The following is a 24,501-nucleotide window of genomic DNA, read 5'->3' on the forward strand; positions in this document are numbered from 1 at the left end:
ACACATTTGCTAACAGGAGAGATTAGTGAATTCCAAGTGAATTTGGAAACTGTTTTCCCAATGGTTTTATTTAAAAAATATCAAACAGCTTTCCTTTTCTTGAAATTTAGGTCTGATATAAAATTTAATTTAATAACAGCACAGGAAAGAAAAACACAGAAGCCGATTTCCATGTTTATGAAGTCTTTAATACTAATTTACTAAGATGCAAAACAATAACTGAATTCCCATTCATCTGCAGCCAACAAGATATGAATATTAGCTTCAGACAAAATAAATATGTTAAATTGTGCACCTTAAAAATAATCACGATTTTATATGAATATTAATGAAAGCAACAATGAATAGAAAATGACTGATAGCTTTTTAGATCAAAAATAATTCAAGTATTTTGTAAAGTTCCTCAGACAGTTGTCTTTGAATTTTAAGTTTGTGCAATATCTATCATTGCATAGTAAAGAAAATCTTGTACAACTCCAGTTCTATGTAATTTATTTTAACATGCACCTAGAATATATTGTTAATTTGCGTAGTGGAGTTTTCCTCTCTGAGAATTGGTTGAATTCAGTGGGATCATGCAGCATATCAATATAAGCAATATAAAATTTCCATACATTTCCTGTCGAGTTGAATCCTATCAATGAAGCAAAAATATAACAACTGAAATGATTTTTTTTATTATGTTGAACACCATTACAATAATATCGTGTGGGGAAAAAATTAAGTTGCATATGTTCTTTACAAAATATTGTAAATGAATGTTTATAAAATAAATATAGATCTTAGCAGGGTTGATTATGTAAGGCTAGGACCACTGAAAACATGACAATTCATTTCTGTGAGCTTTGTGGTTGTGTGATCATTTATAGTCTATACATAATCTGTGTATTTAAATATATCTATACAGAACTGAACAGCAGAGGAGAAATTTAGAAAAGAAATTGTATTTCTTATGAAATTGTTAGTGTAACAAAATGTTACCCCAACTCTTTATCATATGTACATAATTGGGGACCAGTGTGGTCTGATTTTTTAAAAAAAATCACATCGCACATTACAATGTTTTGTGAATTACATAAAGATTTTACTTAATATAACAGACTGACCTTTGTAGCCATATTGAATGGCATTGTCTACTGTGGTTACCATTTCTCCCAAAACAAAACCTAAATTTAACACCTATTTATTTTAGTCTCCAATATACTTAAACACAAAGTGGCATTACATAAAATATTTTATAGGGCCATTTTATATTGGAAAAGAGGATTTGAGCACATTACATATAGAATCTATTCCAATTTGTTTTTCAGGTCAGGGAGAAAAGGTAAAATTCATTGCTGACTTTGGAGAGTATTAACCTTAAATATCAGTAATTGCATTCCAGACTTTCCACTGCTTTTTTCATTTACTGTAGAACAGTAACGTCAATACATTGCAAGGATTATGTAATGACCGCAACCTGCTCAATGGAAGCGCCTACCATTTTTGTGGCTAATGCTGCACTATAAGCACAATAAATCACATTAGTAATGGGAGCTGGAGTTTCAGGAAGAGTATTTTTCTTATTTAGGTATGGTAAATGGTATGTGCCCCTTATTTCTTATATTCCCCATTTAAAAAAATGAGGAGCTATTTTTCTTAGTTCCACTGAATTTCAACAGCACAATCTCTAATAGTTCTGAGTCTAAATAAACAAGCAAATAAAGCAAATAAATAAAAGTTCAGGTGCTACAGTTGGCCCAAGGACCACAAGTTGCTCACTCATGAGTTAACTCAAATGGATTTAAAAATGATTGTCATGCCAAACCACTTGATTCACACAATTGTCAATAAAGCTTGGAGAAAGGCATCCCAAAACATTGGTATAGTATTAACTGACCCAGGGAAATCTAAAAATAAATTCAAACATAACTTGAAAAGTATCAGATTTTGCTTTGCTTTGTTTTTTAATGCTAATACACAATGGGTAATATATCTTAAAGGAATAAAACATTTATATACAGATTGAAATGATTTCTATATGATTAACCAAATTATAAATAGCTCATGCCCAAATACCTGTGACTGGGAAAAAAGCTTTTAAGTAAGTTGCTTTTCGTTATGCACTTAAAGCTTATTCCAAAGCAGTCTTCTATAGCAATGAATAATCAAGAATTTGGAGTTTTGGATATGATTGCAGGTTGAGTTTACACTGCTCTGATGTCATAGCAACTGTAATAACAATGTGTTTGTTATCTTATGGCTGCTTTAATGACCATCATTGCTTAATTAGCATGGACACTGCATCCCAGCATAGAAAACCCCTAAGCACAACTGCAGGTGCAAGCACCAGCGCTAACAAAACCAGAGTGGGATGCTGCCTTGTATATTGGAATAAATAACTTTTGGTTGGCCAGCAGAAGTGCATCCATACAAGCAAGCTTTGTTTCTACTACACTTTAGTTAGTTGCTGGAATTTGCCATTATGGCTTTTCACATTTGCTAATTAGAGAAGTGATGAAAAACTTGATTATGGCAGAGCTTGGATGCTTGGAAGAAGGGAAGAGGCTAAATTATTGTTTCATGAATGCCACTTCTCTGTTTAAACAGGATTCAATGTTATCTGGTTATGCACATGGCAATATTCTCGTCATTTTTTCTAATCCTATCCTCCATGACAGTAACCACATGTAGCTTGGTAGGAAGTAACGTTCAAAGCTATGCTTTGAAAAATAATTACTACAGAAATAAATTCAAAAAGATATGGATATCTGGATGCTGTATATGCACTTTTAAAAACTGAAAGGAGTCCTGAGGGTGAGGAGAGACTGGCCTTTATAAAACAATACACAGAACACCTTAACCTGTTAAAAGCTCTCAGTATTTTACAAGTACTTAAGGCTTATTTAGGCTTCTTTCCTGTCATACAATATGAGGCTGAGAAAGGAAAACAACACGGCAAAATGAAAAAGACATAAGCTTGGCACTTCTGTGATTAATTTGAGAGGGTGTCAGCTTCTTACAATATATACAAAATATCTGCATGGATGCAAATAATGCATTTGAAGAGAGAGAAAAAATCATTGTATACACATTGGTTTTGGATGGACCTTTTTTTTTTTTTTTTTTTTGGTTTCAAGCATACATATTTAAAAAGCATACCTCTTATTTGTGGAATTTCCCTGCACTATGCCCCAACCTCTAAAATATAAAGTGCTACCCCAAAATTAAATAGGAGCAACATTTTAAGAATGTGTACAGCTTAAGATTACTATGGAATGAAACATTTAAAAAATGTGTAATAATGGAGTTTGATAAGACTTCCCCCTAAGCCTTTTTAAAAAATATATTTCAATGTGGTATGATTTGCCATTCCTCAAAGAGGTTTGCCCCAAAGCAATAAATAAACAAAATAAAGAATACCTATATTAGGTAGAATTAAGGAATTATCCTCTGTTTCATAGGTAAAACCTAGAATCAGCTCTTCTGTGTTTTGTTCTATCATGTTCTTGGTAAATAGATTTTATTTGGGACCCTCTTGCTAGCTCGTTTGCTGTGTTTATGCCATGCAGTTCACCATTTCAGAAATTATCATGCCACTGGAGTCTGCCATTAATATTAAAACATCATGCGAAATCAAATTATTAAGAAATTCTTTACCTATTTAAATAGTTTGAAAGTGTTTACTTATTGCGCTTGGTTTGTTTGTTCCATTTTTGTTTAGAACAAAAAATAGGCGAAATAGTTCCTTCCCAAAGTTTGTTTTGTCCCTAACATCCCCCGAAAAAGAGAGAAATGAGTGGAGGAAGTCCTTGAATTTAAATCTCCCGTAAAGGACAGTTTTCCTTTAGCCCTTTCACAAATGCCTCCGCTTGCCACTGGTAGACAATGGCTGGTATGCTTCTGCCGCAGGAAGAGCCAGCTGCTTCAAATAGCCTCCATAGCCAGAGTCCACATTCAAGCACAGCCACATTCTTCCAGGGAATTTCTTAGATGCCTTGTTGACTTGGATCGTATCTTCTCTTTTTTACATTTCTTCCAATTAAAGGAGAGATAGGAAATAAGAAATAGACTAGTGAGGCATATGGGAACCACAAGTCATATTCATCACATTAGAGTATGGGCTCACATTCAGACTTCCTACATGTAACCTTGAAAAAGTTTCATATTTAAAAGATTTCAAAGCAGAGTTCTGAGAGCAATATTTAAATGAAAATGAAAATGTAATCCTACATAGCATTTTGTACAGTATTAAGGACACACAATAGAGAAGAACTCTGCTGACATATCCAATGGACTGTAATGTATGATGTCTTTTGTGTCAGCCCATAACTGCAATGTGCAATATATACTTTCTTTCTCCAGACAGATACGGCTCTTAAAGCAGAATGGAGGTGTTAATTGCATTATTGAAATTGTGTTGATGTCATTAGCACAGAAAAAGCTTTTAGTATAAAGGTCCATTCTCTTGCCTTATATAAATATGCTATATAACTAAACAGCAAGGCATTACAAAGCAACACAAAAATTGGATGCAACTTCCCCATAATCTGGCTTTATGTGGGGCATCAAGCAAGGGAGTCATGCATTTAGTCTTAACAATGTGCGTGTGCACTGCTCCACCACCACCTTATCATGCAGTAACACATAGAACAGAATTTCACAATTTCCCTAACTTTAAGAAACATAAAAGCCTTTAGTTCTTCCACTGCATGCTCAAATTAAAGAGATTTTGCTGTTTTTATTGCTAGTACTTGCTTTGCTAGTAAAGTATAGATGATTGCCAAAAGAACAAACTTTAACATTCACTTTTGTACTATATACTTCTGTACTATATATTTGAAACATGCAGTTTATAGCTACAGCTCTGTTATAACAATATTTCAATTGGCTTTTATATATGCTTTTGTATATGCCATACATCTCCAAATATATACTGCATCACAATGAATGAATATTCCAGTGTAATACAGTAATACTCATGCCATTGGCAGATTTGATATAACTATCCTAAGACATTAATTATTACAATTGCTGCTCTCAGAAGTAAGTGACTGTTTCAACTCTACAAATTTGCTACTTTTCATAGTATACAATATTCGTCCTATTGTCAGTTATTTTTCTTCTATTCTCATGTTACAACTCAGGATATTTCTTGAATCTTGTTTACAAAATTTTAAGCAACAATGATTTTTTTTGTCCTCAAAGACATCACAGAACACTGCTTTTACTAAAACAAGCTAAAATGGTTCTCTCTGTGGACTTTATGAAAATGAAGATTTGAACACTACGCCTTTGCTATGTTTTCATACCCCAAAATGTTTTAATGATGTATGAAAAATGTATTAAAAATAATGCCCAAACCTACAATTTTTTATAGATTTACAATTATATAGTACAGTAATCTTACATTTTAATGTCAGTTAGAATGACAGTGTATCTTAAAAACAACAAAACAATTTAAAAAGTTATGCATTTGGCAGTGTATATAATATGAAACAATACATGGAAAAATTGGCCATATTGTGGGCTCTTTTCCAACCATAGCCTCATCTTTCATCTACTATTTTCATGTGAAATAGCCTTATGGAAATTACCATATTTAATTTGCCAATTAAGTGTTGAATTTGTGAATTCTATACTTTGTGCAGTAAATATAATAAACAAGGCTATTCCTACTCACAATTCTTCCATATTTAATCAGAATTAAATCTTGTTTATTTCCAACAGTTTTTTCCCTCAATTAAGTATACATAGGGCTATAGTCTACTTCAACTATTGATCTGATAAAATCCCTCTCTAGGAAATAACACTATGAAGTATACCATTAACATGAATTTCTATCTCTATGTTCATGCAGGTGTCTTTACTTTTTAAGACATTATTCTTGCCACCACTACTGAAAACCCCAGTATCGTCTACCTTATCTAGCAGTTTTTTAAATAGTTTGTAACTGATCTCGCATGAAATAAATCTCTTTTCCCAAATAGGAAAAAATGCCAGACAAAGTCGTGCATGTTGGAAGAAGAGAAATATACTGCATGAGTTCAGATCTCATAAAATATAGACAAAGCTTACAATACTCATTTTTATAGTTTTACAGTTTATGTTTTACCAATACAATAACAATAGAATATTGTGCAAAAGTTCATTAATTTCAGTAATGCAACTTAAAAGGTGAAGCTAATATATGAGATAACTCATTACATACAAACAAGATAGTTCAAGCCATGATTTGTCATAATTCAGGTGATTATGGCTTACAGCTCATAAAAACCCCAAATCCACAATCTCAGAAAATTAGAATATTGTGAAAAGGTTCAGTATTCTAGGCTCAAAGTGTCCCACTCTAATCAGCTAATTAAGCCATAACACCTGCAAAGGGTTCCTGAGCCTTTAAATGGCCTCTCAGTCTGGTTCAGTAGGAATCACAATCATGGGAAAGAGTGCTGACCTGACAACCATCATTGACACCCTCCATAAGGAGGGAAAGCCTCAAAAGGTAATTGCAAAAGAAGTTGGATGCTCCCAAAGTGCTGTATCAAAGCACATTAATAGAAAGTTATGTGGAAGGGAAAAGTGTGGAAGAAAAAGGTGCACAAGCAGCAGGGATGACCGCAGCCTGGAGAGGATTGTCAGGAAAAGGCCATTCAAAAGTGTTGGGGCCTTTTACAAGGAGTAGACTGAAGCTGGAGTCAGTGCATCAAGAGCCACCACACACAGATGGATCCTGGACATGGGCTTCAAATGTCATATTCCTCTTGTCAAACCACTCCTGAACAACAAACAACACCAGAAACATCTTACCTGGGCTAAAGAAAAACAGAACTGGTCTGTTGCTCAGTGGTCCAAAGTCCTCTTTTCTGATGAGAGCAACTTTTGCATCTCATTTGGAAACCAAGGACCCAGAGTCTGGAGGAAGAATGGAGAGGCACACACTGCAAGATGTGAAGTCCAGTGTGAAGTTTCCAGTCTGTGTTGATTTGGGGAGCCATGTCATCTGCTGGTGTTGGTCCACTGTGCTTCATTAAGTCCAGGGTCAACACAGCCATCTACCAGGAGATTTTGGAGCACTTCATGCTTCCTTCTGCAGACGAGCTTTATGGGGATGCTGACTTCATTTTCCAGCAGGACTTGGCACCTGCCCACACTGCCAAAAGCACCAATGACTGTGGGATTACTGTGCTTGATTGGCCAGCAAACTCACCTGACCTGAACTCCATAAGAGAATCTATGGGGCATTGCCAAGAGAAAGATGAGAGACATGAGACCGAACAATGCAGAAGAGCTGAAGGCCACTATTGAAGCATCCTGGTCTTCCATAACACCTCAGCAGTGCCACAGGCTAATAGCTTCCATGCCACGCCGCATTGAGGCAGTAATTGCAGCAAAAGGGGCCCAAATCAAGTACTGAGTACATATGCACGCTTATACGTTTCAGAGGTCCGATATTGTTCTATGTACAATCCTTGTTTTATTGATTGCATGTAATATTCTAATTTTCTGAGATTGTGGATTTGGGGTTTTCATGAGCTGTAAGCCATAATCACCTCAATTATGACAAATCACGGCTTGAACTATCTTGCTTTGCATGTAATGAGTCTATCTCATATATTAGTTTCACCTTTTAAGTTGCATTACTGAAATAAATGAACTTTTGCACGATATTCTAATTTTTCGAGTTTCACCTGTATATCAACCCATAAATGAAATTTGCATATGGTCAGCAATTCTTTAAAGATTCTTGGATAGTTAATTATTGTGAATTCAGTCCTCATAAAAACTGTTTTTATTTTCATTTTATTACAACTAATTTAGATATGCTTGTAGGAAGTAATCTACCAGAATTATGTTTACTTACAATGCCTTGCTAGATAATTTTGCTATACCAACTTTATTAGAATAATCTTATAATGTGTGGTTTCAAAGACAGAATTTGATAAACATTCCATGAACACCAAAAGACAGAAGTGGAAACTCAAAGCAAAATACAAAACATACTTGGACCAGATCAAAATATGAAAATATACATCTTTTGAGATTGTAATGAAAAAACAACCCTTCGATAAAGAAGGCAAAGAAAATGCCTATGCTGGAATGAAGCAAATGCTCTTCAAAATTAGAAAGTAATTTGTCATAGTTCTAAAGTTGCTTCCATGCAGTATCATTATCCTGCTGTGTGAGAATCACCGTGGTTGCTATCTGGAGCTTAGTGAATGAGGAAAAAGAGAGAAAGAACAGCTCTCAGCTGCACAATGGAGGAAAAGAAACTAGCACTCCAGGCAATGTCTCATCCCAACCATGATTGTTTCCTATTGACATTTTATTTCAAAGCAGCCTATCACCAAACAGCCAACTCTTCAACATGCTGAAGAACTGTAAAAACTGAACGCTGGAAAAAGATCAGGAGTTCCCAAAAGAAAACTGACATTTTCATGGTGAAATAGTTTGAAAACTGGTTGCTACGTGATTTGAATGCAGGATGGAGAGAAAATCTTTGACTGTAAGCCTTATTTCTTCCAAAAATGTATAGCTTAAGCCTACAATAATTGGATAGTGAAGCAATTAGGATTCCAAAATGGACAAGGGTGGCATTTGGAGGAGAGGAGGTTCCTGGATTTTTGTTTTGTTTCGGTTTTACTTCTGGTGTATTAAGACTAAAGGAAGGTATAAACTTCTTATACTATTTTTCATCTGCTTCTCTTTGGTTATCGGCTGAAATCGGGAGTAAGATATCTCGTGGCTTTGGACTATGTGCAACCTCTAGTTGATATGCTGCTCTCCCCTTGCTTATTAATGAATTGGGCTATTCTTACAAGAAGCTCTACTTTTCACTTTTGGACTTTGTCCAGAATTTTTGTTTAATTGAAACTGGCCATTCCCACTAAAGGGAAGCTCATCAATATAGTATTTTACTCTTGGATGAAATGAGACGACCCAAGCCATGAATTATGATAGAGGACCACTCCCTGAAGCCCATGTTTCAAAGTGATAATTTGCTATTTTTATTAAGTGACTGCATCCTATTAAAGTCTTTGCCCCTTGACAAGTTCAAAAAAAGAAAGCTGCTTTCCTCTGCTGTATGAAATTGTATTCACAAGTCTTTAAAATCAGAAACGATGTAATAGCAGATGAGAGAAAAAAGTCTACTGAATGCATTTAAGCTTACTGCCTTATGGAAAAAAAGAATGACAATATATCATTCTAGTTCCTTGGCAATAGGCTGGGAGTAATAAGATGGAATTGGCTGTCTATGGTATGGAGAAACAATATGCACAATGCAAAAACAGATTTTGCAATCCTACCTAACAGTAGGCAACTCTTTTTTTATGCTAAGCAAGAAAATAATTTAATTCTAGCCATATAACTTTAACAAAGCCAATAAACTTTAACAAAACCAGAGGAGGTATTCAGCAGGTTCTGATCAGTTCTGGAGAACCGGTAGTGGAAATTTTTAGAAATTCGGAGAACCGGCAAATGCCACCTCTGACTGGCCCTGCCCCCATCTATTCTCCGCCTCCCTAACCTCAGCGGAGCATCTGGGTCTTCTTTTGTTGCCCTGCATGAACAGAGCTGAAAAGCAGGTTAGTAGGGTGGGGAAGGAATGGGATTTTGCAGTAACCTTCCCCCAGGAGTGGGGTAGGAATGGAGATTTTACAGTATCTTTCCCCTGCCACACCACCAAGCCACGCCCACCAAGCCACACCACACCCACAGAACCAGTAGTAAAAAATTTTGAATCCCATCACTGAACAAAACATAAAAAACTTGCTTTGTATCCATCTATCCATTCACCTCTGTGCCTTATAAGTAATAAATGGCATAAAAATGTACCAGTTTATCATGCACATCAATACAATTATTTATTTATTCAATTTCTATAACCACCCATCTCAGTCAAAAGACCATAATAATGTATACTATGAATTATATATTTTAATTACAATGCTTTTGGATCATGGATACATATTTCAGAATCCTTATAGGAACCCAGAACAAGTTGGGATATAAAAAAGGAGGGAAAGATAAATTTTAATTCAGAGCTCAGCAGCCCTATTGTCAGGTCCCATAGATCCCTATTAGGATGCTGCCATTTTGGTGGGGAGGGGCCCTGGGTGTATTCTTTAATTTATAACCTTCTTCCTGGTGCCTATTTATCCTGTATTTTGATTTATCTTCCTGGGAATATAAGGGGGGAGGGCCATCTGTTTTGTCTCAGCTCCGGAGCCTCCAGCAAGGGACACCTGAGAACAGCTTCAGCCAGCGATTCTCAAAACAACTTTGCATCTGTCGATTGGCTTATTCAACACTGGACTGAGGGGAGGGGCCTCTAACTGCCTTAACCTAAATGAATTGCTATCCTCATATCCTGTTTCCTTTTGTCTTGCTATCTCTTTTCTTCAATAAAAGGCTCTTTTTGAAATGCTAATTGTTTCAAGAATTCTCCTTTCTTGAATCGAGAGGAGAGGCAGACCCTTATACCTATAAAACAACACTAATATTGTTTTATTCCCCGTTATAATGCTGATTCTAACTAAACATTTCAGACCAAATCATATAGAAATTTAGTATCTTCATGAAAGAACCTTTACAAATGTTTACGCCAAAAAAATTTGAATTCAACTTTTCATGCATCTGAAGAAAGTTAACATCTATCACATAAATACTAAGAAGAATTTTCATTAGACAATATAGTATCATAATAGGAACATAATGAGTTGGATCCAGAAGCATATGAATGGAAAGTCACACCACTCATTAGGGACTGTCCTTCCCCCTCTTCTTCCCCCTCAAGCTACTCTCACAAATCTCATCCATTTTCTCCTTTCGCTGCAGACAGTGATGTTTTTTTGACAAACTGGAAGGGTCTCCTGGCCCTCAGAGGATGCAGTGAGGATAAGGGTCCAGGATGAGTGAAGGGTTTCAGTCCTGATCCAAATTAAGAATACTCAGAAAAGAACATTCTCAGATAGGTATTAAGATGCCACACTAAAATTACTTGTTTCTATAGAATTATTCCTTAAGCGTGAAGTATTCCCATTTGACATTTTGAATTTGCCTTTTTAAATTTAAAATATAAACTTAAATTATAGAAGTGGATATTGTTGCATACAGTAATATTATCAGCAGATAACATAAATACTCTGAGTTCTCTTAAGCCTCTCATACATACTAAATGAAGCAGCAAAATATGAGAAGACCTATCGAGATTCTAATGAGAAAATCTACCTTTCCCCTCCAACTTTAGCCCAAAGAAACATGCACTTCAAGCTGAGAGCTAGGCGAGGCCATCGTATTTGAGGTTCTGCTACAGAGTAAAATAGTTTTCTATAAAAAAGCAAGAGAACTATTAAGATGTTTACACTGCATGACTATCCATACAGATACAACAGATACAGATATTCATAATATATCATATAATGTATATGTAAATGTCACACAAGATGCAAAGTACTATTTGAGTAGAGTCCTTTGAATGTAAGATAAGTCACATATAAATACCTGCAGGAACAGGCATTTTTCTTAGACATTAATTTTTTGCTGTTTTTTTTCTGAGCCTTTTTCCTCCTCTTTCTTGTCAGATGTTTTATTTGTAAAACAAAGACAAAAACAAAAAATGCTCCTAAAAGGTGCCCAATGTCTTACTGAATTTTGATGACATAATCTTGTGATCATAAAAAGCAATGTCCTTCGTTTATAACTTAGGGTTTTGCATGACTCCAGCAAGTTATTCAAGAAACTGTGGATTAAACAAGTTATGAATCAAATCAATAACAACTTCTAGTAATTCCAATCAGTGTGGCTAGTAGTGAAGAATGTTAAGAACAGTAGCTCAAGAACATTTGAAAAACTGGTTTCCCATCTCTGCATAGAATTGCGTTTTGTTTTCATTAGTTTGTTAAGAGGATTTTGTAAATACATTGATATGAGTACTATTCGCTTCAGTAGGAATGTCCATACTTGATATTACAGTTTTAATAATTAGTACTTTCTGTATTGATTTTGGTTAATGACAGTTTCTGGTGCATGACTTATAAAGGAAATTAATTAGGCTATGCTTGTGCTACAGACTCACACAGCCCTTTTCATCACATATCAGCCCTCGTATAAAATTCTATGTGTGATAGTGGGGATGAATGCACGTCCACTTCCTTCTTTGCCTTCCAAGTGTAGAAGGCAAAGTTCTGTATTAGAGCCCCTCCTCATAACTGATTTTGCTCCAAGTCCTCATGGGAGAACCTTCCTAACAAGTCTCTAACCACAAACATTTGTTTTTTATGTGTAGAGAATAATGTGAAGTGGACCAATGTCCTTACCTCAATTCCCTCTAAAAGGGAATAGAATCTTGTTTTAAAGACATTAAGAAGTAAATTATTATTTCAACGATCTGAACAGAATTAAAAACAGGACGTGTTATTAGTAAGCATATTTCATATGTCCAAATAATATATAAACTACACTACTTGCAAAATTTGTAAGATCTGTGTTTATTTAGTTTTATATAAAAATACACCTTATTTTTGTTTTATATAGTACTTTATATCAATTGATATAAGAGAAATACTTCCTTTTAACTTCTCCATGATACATTCTTTCATCCCCTCATAACAAACAAACAAAAACTGTCAAGGAACTGGATGCAGTGTGTCCATGGGGTAAGGGGAGATTTAAAACCCTCAAGATAACAGTTGTAACTAAATAATAGAATTTTTGAGGTATGTTGCTATCTTGACTTTTTCTATCACCCCCCTCACCCCCTATGCCCCAACTGTGCAGATAAATTGTGAAAGCTGCTTGCACACAACTAGAGGTTTCACTAATTCTTACATAGGGCAATTGCACTAAAGCAACTGATTTACTATTAAGTTTTTGCTGAACCATTATCATTAAGCATTCTACCTAGAAAGACATCTTAAGCTTCATCCTATTAACAGAAAAACGTATGTGCTCTCTCTGTATCTATCTATGTGTGTAGCATTTTATATGAAGATACAAAAGTCCTAGATTTCTCTCACCTTATTTAGCTTAAGGAGAAAAAAATGAGACAACCATGAACTTGCAAACATTTCCTTCTTAGTTTCAAATTCAGATTCTTGGAAAAGTCACTTGGACTTGAACAGATCAGGTTGTCTTTTTTAAAACTGCATTTTATGTTGGGCCATATCTATCATGTTGCCATTTTGCTACATATTTTTCAAAATTCTATTTTTTTTCCACTGTCAATTCAAAGAGTCAAAATCATTATATATTTACTGTTAGGAATACATAGATAAAGCTACAAAAGTGTTGTATAGAGGCATCAGCTGTACAACTCAACTTATTTTTAAAATATGTAAGTGCTGAAAGAACTCACTGAAAAATAATTCCAGTCAAGGTACAGAGGTATAGATGAGGTTATGAAATGAGTTTGTGTATGTAAAAGATTTTACACATTTTACAGATTGGGGTTTCTGCCAAGAGGAGGGCTGTATCAATAATACTGCTTGATTTAAACTATGCTCTCCTAAGATGAAAAAAATAGTTTTAAGATTTGGTTCAAATGTCAGCCTCATACTACTTGGGTGAGTTACATATTTTTATTGACCTTGTTGGTTTTTCTTCTGCAAAATGATTTTTTTATTGTGCTCTTGGGATGTAATACAGTATTTATTTTGACATTTGGGAATTGAACTGTTTTGAATTCAGGCTTTTTGGGCCCTACTGAAGCCCTCAGGGTAGCATTTTGTAAATAACTATTTTTTTAGGGAAACATTTTTGCACTGGTCATGTCCACGGCAGTTTCACAAGCTTCCTTAGGTTGAAGATCTTTAATACTATCCAAAGAGTCAGATGCAGTAATTTGCTGCATTACTAAAATGCCTTTTTAGCCTATGTTGCATGACTCTATTAGATACTCTATATTACAACTTTGCACTCTGGTGACATTTCTGAGATTTCATAAAAGATACTTGGTCTTTTACAAAATATGGATTTTTTAAAAAGTAAACCATTACTTGAGATCTTGTAGCAGGAACTCAAAATCTAGTGATGTAAGCAGGAAGAAGTGCTATAGCCACTGAAAAAAAGACATGCGGCATTGCTTACTTAAAGCCCCATCCTGTCCCCCCAAGGACAATAGCTGCTACCAGGATGGCACCAGCGATGGAACCTATTATAAGATTGGTGGCGCTAGGACCTGTGACAAAGGGTGATGGGAAGAAAGAGATCAGAACCAACCACTTAATTCATTCACATCCAGGGAAAGGTAGTAAAACAATTTAAAATAAATGAGCTATTAAATTATTTGAAAGAAACATTTTAAAGTGGGCCAAAGTTATTTAAAAACTATATGAAGAATTTTTTTGGAGATAGATGAATTTTCTATTATGCTTCCATATACAAACTAACACTTCCCTAGAATACTTCTTACTAATGAAACTTCGAATTACAGTTTAAACTTATTTAAACATTTACAATGCCACAAATATTTTACAATTTTGCAGGATTCAAACATTTTTAAATCAAAAAGTCAGATAGTATGTTTGTTTACTTGATAGACAACTAACTTTTTAAATTATTGGATGAAGTTTGGAAGAATTTGAAGAGCAAAAAAGAAAAAAGCAGCATCAGGAGAAACAGGGAAAAATTAAAAAGACAACTAAAAATAACAAAAAACAATAATAGCTAAATTGGTACATGAAAATAAGTGCAAAACCTGTAAGTCCAATCACCTGTGGGTGATAGAAGTCAAGTGACAAGTCCTGGGTCTATTCTTTCAAATTTTATTTATATTCCATGTACACCAAAAAAGACTTTTGTTTAATGAGTGAAGTAAATGTCTCCTGTGGCATTGTAAATCATTGTGTACTTGAGTATTTCTATCAAAGCTGATCCTTAAAACAACAAATACCATCACTATTTTACTTCTCAAATGCAATCACAACAAAATGATACATATCTGATTTAATATTTTGGTTTAGATTCACAGTATAGTCTTTTAAAAAGCAAGACACAGATTAGAGGTGATTTTGAACATGTGCTACCACTGTTAAAAAAATCCATAGTTAACACTAATATGGACATTTAAAAACAATTTGTTTTTAAATTTTAAAAAACAGGATTTTGTGCAAGTGCTATTGGAAATTGTGATTATTTATAGAGGAAAATTATTTATTTTATCCCAGCCTAGAAGCATGCCCATCTTTTTTTATTCGCTCACCTGCTTACTTGAGAGATGGCTAATTTTGTTAAGTCTAAGTAATAGGAAAGATGGAGTGTCTGAAAGTAGCCCCTCTGCTATTAAAATGAAGAGCACTATGTATTTACAATATGGGAAATTCTCCATATTCCTTCCTGGCAAGACATTTCGTATGCCTGGTGTGCTTCTTGGCTTGAAGGTCATACTTCAACCATCTACCCACAGAAGAACTTCACTTGAGTCAACTTTGAAGCACTAGGATGAATATCTAATAATGAATGCAATATATATATTTGCAAACATCTTTTCTTATGAAAATGGTGGCATGTAAATATAGAAAGATTGCTTTTGGCTTTATTATAAAGGATCTCCACAAGCATCTTAATATCTAGCCTGATGAAGAATGATAGTTTCCTCATTTAATGATGCTTCAGCTGCTGTTAGTCAGAAATTTAATGCTACTGTTATTTAATCAAATTTTACTGAAAAAATTGTAATAGTTGGGATTAATAATGATTTTTCTGTAACATGCACATATTTATCAATTCTTAAAACAAAATTGTAGACAGATCACATACTAATGCAAAAAAAAAGTAAGCAGTCATTAGTTATGATAGTATCACTACTACTACTAACAAAACACTTTAGATTTTAAGAAAATCTAATTTTAGATGAATCATAATAAGAAAATTAGGATTCTCTCCTCTTCTCTACAGCCACCAATGCTGTCTCTGCTTTCTTTGGTAGCTTGATCTTCCTAACATCAAAATGCCACCATCAGGTTGATGGATGGACAGATGCAGTGTTATGAAAAATGTGCAGTTATCTGAAAAATCTGCTATTCTAGAAATAACAGCAAAATAATTTCTTGATTGTATAAATACAGTAGTCAGAATACATAGGAGCATGCATTTTTTTTGAAAGGAAATCAAATAAAAAGGACAACTAATTCTAATGATATTGCTATAAAGACTAATGATGTTCGTATAAAGTTCCTAAATGTTGCTCTTATTTTTAACCAAATATATGGTTGATACATCAATATGTATGTAAATAATACCCATGTTAACTATTTCAAAATAATTCATCTCATTTAATATAAATATTCATAACAGCCTTGATCCAATTTTAGTAACATAAACCACAGATAAGCTCAGATGAGGAGATCTATGATCATCAAAATAGCCTCTCGCTAGGCCAAGAAAACATTCATGGTCCTCCCAGCACTGGTGGGAATGCACATCCAATGCATATTTGGATGCTCACTGGCTGTGCATGAAGAAAGCTGTTTCCATGTACAGAGCTCCCTTACTCAGCTAAGATGCTACAGCACCAAACATTATTGGTCTAGGTCAGAGTTTCTTAACCTTAGTCACTTTAAGGTGTCTGGATTTCAGACATGCTGGCTGAGGTATTCTGGGAGCTGAAGTCTAGACATCTTAAAGTGGATGAGATTGAAAAACAGTGATTTGGACAATTCTACTTTTTAATTATTTAATTATTTAAATCATGTACTTTTACTTACTATTCCTCTGAATGCTTCCGGCAATAAACCAAACTATATCAAGTGCACTAATTTATCTATTACACATTTTTTTTAAGCTATAATTTTTTTTTGAAATTTTATTTATAATTTAGAGCATTGAAAACATATAAACATTGAATTATATTAATTATGGTGCTACAAAATTGACAAACTATTGTTTTATGCCCCACATTATCCCAGACAGGAGAGAGTTAAACATTACATGAGCATATCACACGACACAAATGTTCAAATCACATGACAAATACAGTCACCACAGAACACAAAGCTAGTTGGAGTACACAGAGGGATCAGATGCGTACAGTTACCTCACACAGTAGGCACCAAACATAAAACTCTGAAACTAATAAATATGCTTACTCTATTCCCCACCCTGTGCCTCCAAATATCACCCCCAGTGCCAGAATGGTCCCTGCCACTGCACCTATAAGCCTGTTAGTGGCCATGCTCACTGTATAGAGGGAAGAGGGAAGATCTTTTAAAAAGACAGTTATCACATAATCTGAAAAGAAAAATCATATGGCACCTCAAAATGATATACCATTCTCTGTCATTTATTTTGTAGAAAATTCATTTTAGCAGTTCTAGAAATAATTCTGCATATTTAAGTGCAATTTATTTTAAAAATTGATCAATGTTCTGTAATGCATTCATGGATAGAGCTGTAACAAGGAAGATGAAAGGCCTGGATTGACTGCAGTTTTGCAGCTCCTTTGCAGTTTGCATGCACTGCAAAAGATGTACATTGAAATGGTGCTTCTCTTCTCTATATGCAATCAACTAGAATTCTCCTTTTTCAGGGCCTTACCCATGGCTAGCTTTACATAGAAAATATGCATCAGCTGTCTGCTGAAAATAATGAGTGATGCCCACATCAGTACTCACAGAGGGATACATTGGTTTGATAGGCCTTCATGATAAACCGTGTCTCTCAACCTTGGCAGCCTTCAGATATGTGGACTCCAAGGTGGAGAAACACTGCTCTAGAGCAGGGGTCCTCAACCACCGGGCCGCGGACCGGTACCGGGCCGTGGAGCACTCTTTACCGGGTCGCAAAGAAAAAAATAATAAAAAAATGGCAGCTTTCTTCGCCTTCGGTGAATGCTGCTGGGATCGGGGATCAAGGACACAAATGAAAGAAGGGGAGGGAGGAAGCAACCGAAGCCGGTCCTGCTCTCTGGCTCAGCTCTCTCAGTCGCTCTCTCGCTCCTCCACCAGCCCAGGAAGAAACTGCTTCAAAGAAGCCGGGGGTGGCTTTTCCTGTCACGCAGCTTCCCGAAGCACCCGTTTCACCCCCCCGCCCGCCCGCTCGCTCGCGGTTCAATCCACAGTGCTCCGTTCTGCCTGCCTGCCTGCCTGTCTGGTTGTTTGGGAGCAGCTTCGGCTGAGAATAATAACTATTCGCCTCTTTTTATCAGCCGAAGCTGCTCCGAAACGAAGAAGGCAGGCAGGCAGGCAGAACGGAGCACTGTGGATTGAACCGCGAGCGAGCGGGCGGGCGGGGGTAAACAGGCGCTTCGGGAAGCTGCGGCGACAGGAAAAGCCACCCCACCCCCCGGCTTCTTTGAAGCAGTTTCTTCCTGGGCTGCTGGAGGAGCGATAGAGTGACTGAGAGAGGAACGAGGCAGACACCTGAGGGAGGGAGGGAGGGAGGGAGGGAGGGACCTGAGGGATGGGGCTGAGGGAGGCAGGGCCGAGGCGCTCCCTGAACTTGGTGGTTTGCTGGCAGGCGTTTTATTACCCGACTAGGTAACAACATCAGATGTTACCTAGTCAGGTAATGAAACGATGCAAACAAACTACCAAACTCGGATTCTCTCTCCCCGGTCCTTGAAAAAATGTTTCTGCTTGAAACCGGTCCCTGGTACAAAAAAGGTTGGGGACCACTGCTCTAGAGAATACAGTATTGATAACTGTTTAAAAACACATATTCTATGAACAAATAACAGCACACTCCTGAACTATTGGGAGTATGTTGCATTATGATTAGTGAGCCAAACAGCCAAGAAAACTTTGATTATGGTCTTTTCAATTTTTTTAAAGCATTGCCTAAATATGGCAAATATTGAAGATTTTTAAAAATATGAAAAAATGTTACTCAAATCATTCCAGGATGTATAGAAATATAGAACAATAGAGGGAGAAAAACATGAATATGAATTTGTTTGAAGTCTGAGCTATCGGCCACTATTACAAATGGTTCTCCAGAAGGATTCCTCCAGCTTTCCATTAGCAGATGAAGTACCGTGTTTCTCACAAAATAAGGCCGGGCCTTATTTATTTTTTTTTGACCCCCCAAAAAACGGCTAGGCCTTCTTTTCGGGGGTGACTTAATTCCCCCCCTTGCATCCTCAGGAGGGCGGGTGGCGACGGCTTGGATGTTGACCTCGGCGTTGGTGGGGCGCTTAGTATCGGGAGACCTTCGCCACTGTTTCTTTCCCTTCTCCCTGTGCTGCCACAGCGTTTAGAGCAGCCACGCGGCGGTTGGCGCAGCCACGCAGCATTTGGTGCAGCCAAGCGCGGCCAGCCAGGGCTCCTCCCTGCAACTGGAGCCCAGAGGAGACACTCGGCTTCAGGCGCTCCTGTTGCCGCCTTCCCGGGCATTGTTCGAAGGCAAAGCCTATTGTTTTAAAAATGACGCCCTACTACCGGTACGACAAAGCCTCCCCTGCCTGAGAGGGCAGCCAAAATCCACGTGGGGAGGCGAATCTGCCGGGGCCGCAGCGCAGGATCAGCGCCCAGCTGCCATCCCTGCCTGGCGCCAGGCACAGCGCAAAGAGCTTCGCCTGGGGCGCCCAGCTCAGCTTACAGGCAGGCCCTCCTGCCTGGCAGTGGAGCTCTCACTAAGGCAGCGAGCACCTCCCCGCTGGGCCCTCTGCTCATCCCGCCAGTGCCGCGCTGGAGCCGGGCGGGCTGGGCAGAGCCGGGAAAGTGAGCCGCGGGTGCGCGCCCGCCTGCCAAGCGAAAGAGCCAGGCTGACCCGAGCTTGGCTTCCTTCCCAAGTCCCTCCAGCCCGAACCCGAAGGGGCCACCGGGAGAGGCCGCCCGACGCAATGATAGCACCCACCCATCCGTGGACAGGGAGGCAAGGCGACGGCTCGTGCTGCATCCTCCTCCGAGCTGAGCCCCACCAAGTGAGCGCCTCTGCCCAATGCCTGTGCCGCTGCAGTGTTTGGAGCTGCCGGTGCGTTTGGAGATGTGTGGAGATGGGGATGGGCTGGGCGAGGGGTGGAAAGGACGGGCAGCTTCGGGCTCTCTCCGCTGGACCTGCTGGCCAGGGAAGCAGTGCTGCCGTCGCCTCGCCTCCCTGTCTGTGGACGGGTGGGCGCTATCACTGCCTCGGGCAGCCTCTCCCGGTGGCCCCTTCGGGTTCGGGCTGGAGGGACTTGGGAAGGAAGCCAAGCTCGGGTCAGCCTGGCTCTTTCGCTTGGCAGGCGGGCGCGCACCCGCGGCTCACTTTCCCGGCTCTGCCCAGCCCGCACGGCTCTGGTGCGGCCGGACTGGGCCCAGGGGAGGCGCTCGCTGCCTTGGTGAGAGCTCCACTGCCGGGCAGGGGGGCCCGCCTGTCAGCTGCGCTGGGCGTCCCAGGTGAAGCTCTTTGCGCTCTGCATGGCGCCAGGCAGGGATGGCGGCTGGGCGCTTCTCCCGGGGTGGGCTGATCCTGCGCTGCGGCCCCGGGAGATTTGCCTCCCCACATGGGGTTGGGCTGCCCTCTTGGGCAGGGGAGGCTTTATCATACCGGTAGTAGGGCATCGTTTTTAAAAGAATAGGCTTTGCCTTTGAACGATGCCTGGGACGGCGGCGACAGAAGCGCCTGAAGCTGAGTGACGCCGCCGGGCTCCGGTTGCAGGGAGGAGCCCTGGCTGGCCACACGTGGCTGCGCCAAACACCACGTGGCTGCGCCAAATGCCACGGCGTTGCTCTAAACGTTGCAGCAGCATGGGGAGAAGGGAAAGCAACGGTGGTGGAAGGTCTCCCGATACGAAGTGCCCCACCAACGCCGAGGTCAATGCAGGCAGCACCATATCCAGGTATGCAACAAAAGTACTTCCTAACGGCAAGCCCCCCTGCCATTCCCATTTCGCCTGTTTAATATAGGCTTTAATTTGGGGGGAGGGTCTTAATTTCATTTTATGCCTATAAAACATGCTGGGACTTCCTATTGGGGGAGGCTGTATTGTTGGAGAAACACGGTAGTTCCTAATCGACATCATTCAAACTGTTCATCTATAGTTTGGCTGGGCAAGCAGAGGATCCCGGATGGCTGCCTGTTCACCAAACCTAACATTTCATACATTAAGTGAGTCCCTGCTAATGGTTATGTACATTTATTAATGATGAGACATAAATCTTTTATTAATGTGTCATGTTCAACACAAAATTCATTTATTCTGGTGTAACCTGAATCTGTCCTTATTCTTCAAAACTAAGACTGGCAGGTTCCATAACATTGGATTTTCTTTCCCAATTAGAAACACATAAACGCAAAAGACTTTTAACTGTTTCTAATATCTAAAATTTTAACTCCACATAAAAATGGATTTCCTTTCCAATCTAGCCTTACATTTATGCACGATCTCTAATAAAACAACTGCTATATTCTAACTGGCAACTACGTAGGATTAACAAAAAGAAAGAGAAATTTTATAATCTATTAACCAGAATAATAAAGATTGTTGGTTGTCAATCCCATGCTTCGCTACGAAACTATGTGGTTGGGTTTAGTTTTTCGGGAGGAAAATAAGGGGAAGAAATTCTGCCTCTGCCTACCAGCATCCATCAGTACTCATCTGGCTAGTGTCCTGTCAGTGTGTGAGAGAGTTGAGGGCTGTTTGGAAACTGAAACACAGTATTTGCTGTGTGAGGAAGAAGGAGATAGAAAGGACCCTGGGCTTGGTTTAGCTCAATTGTTCTGTACTAAAGCTGCTTGGTGCTGTGAAACTGAAACTGAAACTCCTCTCCTCTGCTTGTGTTTTGCATTTGGAAGAGATTTCTTTTCAGGTGGGGAGGAGGAGTAGAACTCCTTAGCATCAGAGCGTGTTAATAATAATATAGGAAATACTAATGTTCTGATGGTCATTTCGAAAAATCCTTTCTTGATGAACACCTAGACGCCAAGAGGAATATATGTGCCAAATTTCAAATTTGTAGGCTTTATGGTTCTGGAGATTTTGTGATGGTGCGTGAGTGATATTTCGCTTTTATATATATATAGATAAATACATATCAATATTCAACTGAGGTTCATCCTAACTTTTTATGAGATTACAATTTCCTTTAGGAATTAGGTTCAAAAGTATCTTCCTGAAAGCTCTGGGTTTTGATGTATGGAATATCCTTGTTTGAGAAAAGAAAAGTAATGTGAGAAATGTGCTTCATTCTCTGTGGGATAAACTGCAATATAGGGTGTCTTGCCCAAATATCAGATGATGTCTTCCTCCAGATCTCACAGAATGTCACCAATGCTAAAATACCCTCCACCGAAGCCTCTCTAAGTCAGTTGTATTTTACTAAATAAATACCAAACTATATTTTAAATTCCCAATATCTCTCTAGCTGCAAACTCACAATGAGATTTATTATCCTATCCACCTGGAAATTATTTTATTGGGAAAAGTTATTTAAATATTGATTGTATGAAAATATCTTGCAGTTTTAATTCTTAATATTACATTTCAAAGTTTATCTCTGAGTCTAACTTTAGAACCTGAAATATGTAAAAGGAGTGAAAGAAATGAAGTACGCAAATGCAGTGAAAACAAGATGGTTTTGTGATAAGTACTTTTGCAAAGTATGAAGATTCTCTTCAGCTTTCAAGTTTTACAAAAATCTCAGAGCTACAGGTATCCTCAACTTATAACCACAATTGAACCCAAAATTTCTGTTGCTAAGCAAGTCAGTTCTTGAGAGGTTTTTTCCATTATATGACCCTTCTTGCCACAGTTGTAAAGTGAATTACTGCACGTTAAATTAGTAACAAGATTGTTAACTGAATCTGGTTTCCCCAGTGACTTTGCTTGTCAGAAGGTTGCAAAAGGTGAACACATGATCTCGGGACACTGCAACCGTCTTAAATATGAGTCAACTGCCAAGCATCCAAATTTTGATCATGTGACTGTGGGGATGTGCTGAAACAATTGTAAGTATGAAAAAGAGTCATGTCACTTTTTCAGTGCTTTGTAACTTCAAACAGTTACTAAATGAAGGGTTGTTAAGAACTACCCGTATTGGTTTACCGAAGCAAAGCAGTATTTTGAAAGCCAACTGAAATAGTTTTACACTTTGAGAATGTTAAAAGTTACAGAGCATCAGGAAAACCTTTTTTTAGGAAAAAGTATAATACTGAAAATATTTTTAGTTGTGGAGTTTTTAAAATAGTTACTAGTTGGTTGGCTAGAAAAAGAATATTCTTAAATATTGCAGACTTTTAATGACTAAAATTAGATTACGGCTAGGATTATAGACTCCCCTATAAATATGTTGGCAGAATTTTCATTTTCAAATTGAAATTATAATCTGCATTATGTAAACAAAATGCAAAATTAGGAAATATTAAAACTAGGAACGGGAAAAATTGGGAGGCAAAGACATGTTCTTTCAATACCAGTTTGTTCCCATTTACTCTTCATGTCTCCTTTTCTCTTACATTTCCCTTATTTTTATCAAGTTTGGGTTTATCCAAAGGAGTTTCAAAAGATTTTCCAAATTTTCCTTCAGACCCATATTAGAATTCTATTTTCCACAAAGCATTTTTCTTTAGAAGTAAGAAAGGATCATCAAAATATTGTAACAGAAGGACAACCTTAGTAATACTTATTTTCAGTGAATTTTATATCTTGAGGAATGAAATTCTTCTCTCACTAGAAATGGGAATCTTTGAGATAATCAAATCCTAAATTGCATAATATGGAGTATGTATCTTTTATTATTGAAGCTTTCATTTAGGAAAAGGATAAGGCTGGAGAGAGAAGAGAAAAGCTACAACTAAGGCTTGCTTTTTGTTATAAAATGGCGCAGTAAAGCCTTAAACACCTATTTCTAGAGCTAGTCCCAGGGGTTCTGTAGTTCTGTCCTTTTGCCATTTATGAATGTTTTACATAATTTCATGAATTTCTAGCATTTATATTAGCTTTGCTCCTCTTGAAATTTTCAAATGTTTACAATCTAACATTCCATTCTTTTATTAGGGTAGTCTAAAATTTACACATATTAAATGCATTAAAACTCCATATAAGTAATATGTCTATCAGAATTAATTTCTGTATAATGATGAATACAGAGTATAACACCATTTAGAAACCCTGTCCCCCACTATCAGTAGGTTGTATTCTTATAGTCAATATTCCTTTCCACCTAATTTATGGATTTATGGTGGAATTAAATGGATTCTATCATCTTAGATAGTTAAGAATGGGCATGAAAATACAGTAATAAAATTCAAAATCATTCAAGTATTCAAATGATGCCCGGTTTAAAAATGCAAACTGCTACTCAGTCATATTTGAGCATTTGTTCTAAATGTATTAAAATACATAAGATTTTAAATTGTGTATTTGGGATCCTATAGTGGGTTCAAAGAGGCTTTTTTGCATTCAGAATATTTAAATCAATAGTCATGCTGCAGTTAAAAAAAATCTATTAAGTTGCAAATATAAAAAAAATAAGTAACTTGGATTTTACAAATATATATTAATATCCTGTAACTTTTTATTAGGTTCATGTTAAGTAATCCAAGGCTTTATTTTCTATATAGACTTCCACTCCAACTAAATTCAACAGGAGTTCTATATGCAGAGAA

The 24,501-nt window shown here is 37.5% G+C and overlaps 1 protein-coding gene across 10 annotated transcripts in view; it reads right to left on the minus strand.

Annotated features, from left to right (window-relative positions):
* Positions 1–24,501, minus strand: part of ADAM23 (ADAM metallopeptidase domain 23) — a 100,153-nt gene that overhangs the window by 9,879 nt on the left and 65,773 nt on the right. For 3 of the 10 annotated variants that reach the window (XR_015746443.1, XR_015746442.1, XM_087949470.1), the window contains 2 exons: positions 14,065–14,155; positions 175–4,014 (listed from right to left, as the gene is read on the minus strand). The exons of 2 other annotated variants lie outside the window; for them this stretch is intronic. Coding sequence is in view for 6 of the 8 variants with exons in the window: in XM_087949470.1 (XP_087805596.1) it covers positions 3,969–4,014; positions 14,065–14,155 (137 nt within the window). In the remaining 2 variants the exon portion in view is untranslated. Of the gene's footprint in view, positions 1–174; positions 4,015–14,060; positions 14,156–15,552; positions 17,151–24,501 lie in introns of those variants that run through there. 5 more of the 10 variants (XM_087949476.1, XM_087949475.1, XM_087949472.1 and 2 more) reach the window with 3 other exon arrangements.

The sequence above is a fragment of the Notechis scutatus genome, chromosome 1 (genome assembly GCF_049901735.1).
Source record: "Notechis scutatus isolate UNSWTSFEM ecotype Mainland chromosome 1, rNotScu1.2, whole genome shotgun sequence".
NCBI classification, from domain to species: domain Eukaryota; kingdom Metazoa; phylum Chordata; class Lepidosauria; order Squamata; family Elapidae; genus Notechis; species Notechis scutatus.